Below are 8,414 nucleotides of genomic sequence, written 5' to 3' on the forward strand. Positions count from 1 at the left end.
CGCGGTTGGGGACCTGTAGAGGCAACCCAGGTCCTCCAGCATCGGGATGGCGGCGAAGGGGGAGCTGCAGGCTGGAGGAGACAAGAGCCCGTCGAGGAGGACAGGCCGTTCAGTCAGCCTCATTTGCAGGGAAGTTCTTTTGAATGACTGAAACTACTGAAGCCTGGCGAACCTGATCAATAAACAACAACCTACAACTTTGCTACACACTAAGCCAGGGGTTCCCAACCTGAGATACATATATATCCCCTAGTGGTACATTTGCAATTTTCAAGGGGCACAGTAGGTCTGAGAGAATGTCCACTACTGAGTGATATACAGTATGTTGTAATTTAGATTTGCACATTTTTCCACTATTATGAAACTTGGTGATGTGATGGATCAAAATATTTCATAGCTTACCTGAGTTTAAGCTCTCACTATCAAGATTCTTGTACAATCTATACATACTGATTTCATAATAAAATTATATCAAATTACTGATTTGTCGCATTTTCCCTTAATTCTCAGGGGTGCACGGGAAGCTAAAGAGGCGCCCAAGCGGGGCAGAGGATCGCAAAGGCAGCGACCCCCTCCCCCAACCGGACACCTGGAGGCCAACACTCACCGCCTCGGGAAGGAGTGCTCGTTTTGCAGTTGGCGCTGGGAGGAAAAGCCGACGGCGGGAAGGCGAAGTCGTACAGGCTGCAGACGCCGCCGATGTAGCAGTAGAAGGTGCACCAAGACCGCTGGCTCGCCTCCACGGCGCACAGCAGCTCACTCCCCGGGGAGACCTCCTCCGTGGCCAGGGTCTTCACTGCGTCGCGGACGTTGGCCGCCTGCCACATCACCCCTGCGGTCGTCAGCTCCTCGGCGCCCACCGCCGCCCAGGACGTCAGCAACAGGAGGCCGACCAGCTGCCGTGGCCTCATCCTCATCTGGAGAAGAATTACCGGCAATGTTGGAACAGCCAGACGACGCAACGAGACCACGCGATGCCTGGGCTGTTTCGCCGACGTTTTCCGGTCTCCCTTCTCGTGTGGCGACATTTGCTATGACAATCGCTTAGGGAAATGGCCGATTTCTCGTGAACCTCCACTTCCCCATTCTTTATCTTGCTGAATAAAACTCCGTGGCCTTCCATCTTTCCATATTTTTAAGGGAATAGACCACTTCGTATGTCTTCGTTGAATTTTCGGGTGAGATTGTATTAAATAAAAGATTATAAACCCTGTACTATGCCTAAATAAATTTTATAATTTGCCTGCTTTTTACTATACGTTTTATTTATTTATTTATTTTTTTTAAATATAAATAACCCTACTTGTTGTACTTACGTAAAACAGAATAACACTTGTATTTTCAGAAATAAAAAAGAAACAGCGTTTAGAGTAAAAAAGAAACTGCGTTTAGAGTAAAAAAAAAAAAAAAATGAAAATGTGTTTAGAGTAAAAATAAATACGTTTGGAGTAAAAAAGGAACTGCTTTTAGAGTAAAGAGAAACTGCATTTAGAGTAAAAAAAAAAAAAAAAGAAAAGAAAATGTGTTTAGAGTAAAAAGAAATGCTTTTAGAGTCAAAAAGAAACTGCGTTTAAAGTAAAAGAGAAAAAAAGTAGTGTTTAGAGTAAAAAAAGACAGAAAAAAAATTAAAATAAAAGTGTGTATAGAGTAAAAAGAATGCGTTTAGAGTTAAAAAGACAAATAAATAAAAAAATAAAAGTGTGTTTAGAGTAAAAAGAATGCGTTTAGAGTTAAAAAGAAAAAAAAACTGCATTTAGAGTAAAAACAAACAAAAAAACAGAAAGTGTGTTTAGAGTAAAAAGAAACTGCGTTTAGAGTTTTAAAAAATGCATTTAGAGTTTTTAAAAAAATGCGTTTAGAGTAAAAAAAAAATAAAAAAAAATGCGGTAATTTTCTATATTACGTCCGCATAACCGATATCGACGATTTTGGTATCGTTGGATTCCTCTCACTCTATACAATGCAAATATGTAGGTTTTATTGTGCGGAAACCCCCTGTTAGCGACAAACTTGGCCCCGATACCGTGGGCGACGATGTCGGAGCGGCGGACGTAATATACAAAATTACCCTAATAATATAACCTCACAGTGAAAATAATCATGGTTATTCACATGACTTCCCTGGGGGGGGCTGCCGTCCCCCAACCCCCGCAGAGGAAACAAAATCTCCACCACGTCTTGTCTTCACGGCAGGATAGAGCGCACACGAACTAGATGCGGAGCCGATAACCTACAATAACCTAGGATTTTTAAGGTACTAACCTGATTGATTAATGCCGCTAATTAGTAGGGAGGGTGCTCCTTTGCCGCAGAATGTGAAGGAGGCAGGGTGCGTCCTGGCTGCCCACACCTGCCGCAGGCTTTCTCCCGACGGAGGAGGCCGTGGCGGAAGCACATCTCTAGCATTTTTTCCTGGCTAGTTGCAATTTCGCGCAGAAAATCCGTCTCCGAATACGAGCACCCTCCACACTCGGCCATGTGGCGACTATGACTGACTTCTGAACGCGACGGTTATTTCGGTTAGGAATACGAATGTCGTTATTCCAGAGGAAGGGAAACTCGCCCTTGAGGCCATCGGTGTAACATCGAAAGAGGCGCAAAACCCGCCGACGAGGGCGGGCCACCGTGTTTATCCTGATGAAACTACAATCGTCTCTATATACAATGCTGATTATAATAAGGTTAATATGCTGATTCAGTGGGAATCTTACGAGGTAATTGTATTATGCCCGCCGCTCCGACATCGACGATGATTGTGTAACGCTCTAGCCAGCCGGGAACACGTGGTGGTTTTGTTTCCTCGGCGGGGGTTGGGGGGCGGCCGCAGGAGGCGCAGCCCCCTACAATGGAAAGTTATGTGAATAACCATTGTTATTTTCACTCTGCGTTATATTATTAGTGCTATTTAAATCCGCATTTTCCCTGGAACCTTCCATGCTATCCGGGTCAAGTTATCGCTATCGCTAACGGGGGGGTTTCCGCGCAATAAAAACTATATATTTCCAATGTGGACAGTGAGAGGAATCCAACGATACCAAAATCGTCGATATCGGTTATGCGGTCGTAATGTAGAAAATTACCAAAAATGGATTTACAATAAAAAAAAAAGTGTGTTTAGAGTAAAATAGAAACTGTAGAGTTAAAAAAAAACTGGATTTAGAGTAAAAAACAAAAGAGTGTTTAGAGTAATAAAGAAACTGCGTTTAGAGTAAAAAAAGAAACTGTATTTAGAGTAAAAAAGGAACTGCTTTTAGGGTAAAGAGAATGCGTTTAGAGTAAAAAGAAACTGCTCTTAGAGTAAAAAAAGGAACTGCTTTTAGAGTAAAAAAAGGAACTGCTTTTAGAGTAAAAAAAGGAACTGCTTTTAGAGTAAAAAAAGGAACTGCGTTTAGAGTAAAAAAAAAACACAGTAAAAAAGAAACTGCGCTTAAGAGTAAAAAGAAACTGCTTTTAGAGTAAAAAAATAAAGTGCGTTTAGAGTAAAAAGAAACTGGATTTAGTGTAAACAAGGAACTGCGTTTAAGAGTAAAAAGAAACTGCTTTTTAGAGTAAAAAAGAAAGTGCGTTTGAGAGAAGAAAAATAGAAACTGTATTAAGAGTGAAAAGAAAGTGCGTATAAGAGGAATAAAAGAAAGAAACTGCATTTGAGAGTAAAAAAATAATAATAATAATAAATAAAAAAAAGAGAGAAAAAAGAAAATGCGTTTAGAATTTAGGAAAAAGAAACTACATTTAAGAGTAAAGAAGAAACTGCATTTAGAGTAAGAAGAAAATGCGTTTAGAGTAAAAAAGAAATTGTTTAAGAGTAAAAATAAATTGCGTTTAAGAGTAAAAATAAATTGCGTTTAAGAGTAAAGAGAAACTGCGTTTAAGAGTAAAAAGAAATTGAGTTTAAGAGTAAAAAGAAATGGAGTTTAAGAGTAAGAAGAAACTGCGTTTAGAGTAAAAAAAGAAATTGAGTTTAAGAGTAAAGAGAAACTGCGTTTAAGAGTAAAAAGAAATTGAATTTGAGTAAAAAGAAAATGGAGTTTAAGAGTAAAAAAGAAATGGAGTTTAAGAGTAAAATGAAGTGGAGTTTAAGAGTAAAATGAAACTGTTTAGAGTAAAAAAGAAATTGTTTAAGAGTAAAAAGAAATTGCGTTTAAGAGTAAAAAAGAAATTGAAGTTAAGAGTAAAAAGAAACTGCGTTTGAGTAAAAAAGAAATTGAGTTTAAGAGTAAAAAGAAATTGAATTTAAGAGTAAAAAAGAAATTGAGTATAAGAGTAAAAAAGAAACTGCATTTAGAATAAGAAGAAAATGCGTTTAGAGTAAAAAATAAAATTGAGTAACTGCAATCAATAGTAAAAAAAAAGAAACTGCAATAAAGAGCGAGGGAGACAACGCTCTCTCCCTTTTTACTCACGCGAAGGTCGATTCGGAAACAGTTCAGGTTAAGTCTCGACGCACCGAAGCCCGAGGCGAGAATGGCGGGAATTTCGAACGCCGGGAAAGTCTCGACGCACCGAAGCCCGAGGCGAGAATGGCGGGAATTTCGAACGCCGGGAAAGATTCAATACTCATTCTGTGGAAGAAAACGGAAACGAAAAAAAAAAGGTAAGTAAATAAATAATATGAAGAACGTGAGCCTTTGGGATGGGGGAAAAAAACCCAGGTGGAGGTATATAATTGATGTGATATGTTGGGGGTGCGTCGCTGGTTGCTTGGGATATATATATATATTTTTTAGTTTTTTTTGTGTGTGTGTGTGCGTGTATGTTTTTATGTGTGTGTATGTTTGTGTGTGTGCGTTTGTTTATACGTATGCGTGTGCGTTTGTTTATACGTATGCGTGCGTGTGTGTATGAAGAGGTGAGGGTTGGTAGATGTATATGTCTGTGTATTTATTGGTGTACTTGTTTTCATATACGTAACTACTTACTATATGAATGGAAATCATTAAATAGATCATAAAATCACTTGTAACCTCAATCGGAAAGAAATGGAGTCATCCCTAGCTGGTGCTGGCCAATCAACGCACATTAAGGAAATAATTAATGAAGAAGTCCAGTAATTGCTAATTGGCCTATAATACGGGTCAAACAACCTTGTTCCACTGATCCCGCGACGCCACAGGAAAGGGTAATATAGGGGTAAACACATATACAAAAAAAGAAATTAATAAATTAGCGCCGAAGCCAGAGCCAACAGCTTTATTCACGGAGATTTGTATACAGTTGAGACACGTCGTTGTGGTAACAGTTATTTCATCATAATGAATGATTTTGGAATCAATTATGAAACAAGAGTATAATTTAACCACAAAGAGCAATAAAGAGATAAAAAAAACTGTCGAAAAAATCATAGATATACATCGAACACCGTTGATAAAACTCGAAGAAAATAAATCTTGTAAAACTTGTGGACAAAACCCAGTAAAACAAAGTAAAATTATAACAAAACCCAAAACAAAACAAGATGAAACCCAAGATAATAAATAAGACAAGAATAAAACCAAACAAATTAACAAAACCCAAAACAATGTACGATTATAACAAAACAAAGATAATAAATAATACAAAATAAGACAAAAATAAAACAAAACAAATAAGACAAAAATAAAACAAAACAAAAAACACAAAATAAGACAAAAAATAAAACAAAACAAAAAAGGAAAAATAAAACAAAACAAGTAAGGCAAAATAAGACAAAAAATAAAATAAGACAATAATAAAACAAAACAAAACAGATAAGAGCAAAACAAGACAAAAATCAAACAAAACAAAACAAATAAGACAAAAATAAGACAAGACAAAACAAATAAGACAAAAAATAAAACAAAACAAATAAGACAAAAATAAGACAAAACCCTGAACAAAGTAAACATATATGATAAGGTGTAGGGTTCACCGAGTGTCTTCTCATGGCCTTCCGTTGATTAATAATTAAAGATCAATGATTAAGTAGGTAGGCAGGTCGTAGGTATGAAGAATGAAAGATAATGAGATTATTTTAAGCAATTAAAACTTATATGGTAAACGATTAAAAAAAAACCACAAGACTTAAACTATTTTTGAGTTAATAGAGTCTAAATTGCGTAAAATAAAGTGTGAATCTTAAAATAACTGGAGGAGTTCGTAATTTTGAAAATTAATTTAAAAAGAATTGAAGTAAAAGAAATAGGTAGATTTGAATAATAAACACAAACTTCCATTCGCCGAATAATTATATAAAAAGAAGACCTGTCACTTGGCTTATTCGCCCCTCAGGGTTTGGCTTATTCGCCCCTCAAGGATTGGCTTATTCGCCCCTCACGATTTCGCTTATTCGCCCCTCAAGGATTCGAACTATTCGAAGCCCAAGAAGATAAACTCGTGAAACAATAAACAATAGTTTTTATTAACATGTTCTCAAGTATATTATGCAAAAATATAAAATAGGTTTATAGCATGTCCAGCCGGGAATCATCACCAGCATGATAAAAATGATGATAATTGTTATCTCAATAATGATAATGATATTAATAACAACAATGATAGTAATATGGATGATGATAATAATGATAGGGGTAATAAAAAGGATGATAATAATAATAAAAAATAATGATGACAATAAGGATAATTATAATAATGATGATAGTAACAACAATCATCATTTTCATCATCATCATCTTCATAATCATCATCACCATCGTCTTGGTCATCGTCATCATCATGATTATAAATACGATAATTATGACAATCATAATAACTTTATGACTCCTAATATTAATACTAAAAAAAATCTATATCATTAAAAAAAAACACACACACACGGACACACACACACACACACACGGACACACACACACACACACACGGACACGGACACACACACACACACACACACACACACACACACACACGGACACACACACACGCGCGGACACACACACACACACACACAGACACAGCGACCCACCCAAACACACACACACACACAGACACACACACACGGACACACACACACGGACACACACACACACGGACACACACATACCCCCCCCCCCAAACACACGGACACACGGACACACACACACACACACACACACGGACTCGATGACACCCGAACACCCCTTTGGTGAATAAATCAGAGCAAATGCTTCGAACAGCGCTTCATTGTCCATGAATGAGGAATGTCGAAGCTCCAACCACGCGACCACACAGACAGACACATAAAAACATTCGAATTCAGTGATACATACACTTGTACACATCACCATACACAGGAGAAATACACTTTTTTTCAGAACTGTGTGTGTTTTGTATGTAGGTAGCCGTGTCGATAAGTTTTGGTTAAAATAGGTGATCAAAGCTTGTTTGAAATTGTCTTATAAATATAAGTAATCAAAGCTTGTTTGAAATTGTCTTAAAATTATGATTCGTAGATTTTTTAGGAATATGGGTATATATTTATGTATTTCTTCTCTACTAGAAATATGAGAGATGAGATGTTAAAGTTAGTACTAGCTTAATAATGATAATAATGATAATAATCGTAGTAATAATGATGATAATAATGATAATAATAGTGATAATGACGATAATAATGATAATAATAAAAGTAATAATGATGATAATGATGATAATAATAATAGTAATAATGATGATAATGATAATGATAACAATAATAGTAACAATGATGATGATAGTAATGATAATTAAAATTATAACAATGGCAGAACAATAGAAATAGCAATGGTAATGATAACAATTATATTAATAACAATGATTATGATAATCGCTAAAGAAAGTCTAAGATCTCTAAAGAATATGGTGCTTGGTGCCATTTTCATCAAGATCAAGATTATCGTAATCGTTATCGTCATCATCATCACTGTCATCTTCATCATCATTGTCATCATCATCATTGTCATCTTCATCATTATTGTCATCTTCATTTCATCATCATCATCATTATCATCTTCATTTCATTATCATCATTGTCATCTTCATTTCATCTTCATCATCATTGTCATCTTCATCTTAAATATAAATATGACAACAATCATAATCATAATATCTATATCAATACAAATGATAATAACAAATATAATGATAAACTATAATGGACGACCACCTACAGCGAACTACTCACTCACACACACACACACACACACGCACACAAGCACCCAGCGACACACACACACACACACACAAGCACCCAGCGACACACACACACAAACACCAAGCGACGCACACACACACACACAAACACCCAGCGACACACACACACACCCAGCGACGCACACACACACACACACACAAACACCCAGCGACACACAGACACACACACACACAAACACCAAGCAACACAAACACACACACGCACACACAAGCACCCAGCGACACACACACACACACAGCGACGCACACACACACACACACACACATCACCC

General features: G+C 36.9%; 1 protein-coding gene across 1 annotated transcript in view; it reads right to left on the reverse strand.

Annotated features, from left to right (window-relative positions):
* Positions 1-123, reverse strand: part of LOC138859510 (C-type lectin domain family 4 member G-like) — a 599-nt gene extending 476 nt beyond the window's left edge. The window contains exon 1 of the mRNA XM_070114938.1: positions 1-123. This exon is cut by the window's left edge and continues 118 nt beyond it. Coding sequence (XP_069971039.1) covers positions 1-123 — 123 coding nt within the window.
* Between the last annotated feature and the right edge of the window lie 8,291 nt (positions 124-8,414).

This window comes from Penaeus vannamei, chromosome 36, assembly GCF_042767895.1.
Source record: "Penaeus vannamei isolate JL-2024 chromosome 36, ASM4276789v1, whole genome shotgun sequence".
Classification (NCBI taxonomy): domain Eukaryota; kingdom Metazoa; phylum Arthropoda; class Malacostraca; order Decapoda; family Penaeidae; genus Penaeus; species Penaeus vannamei.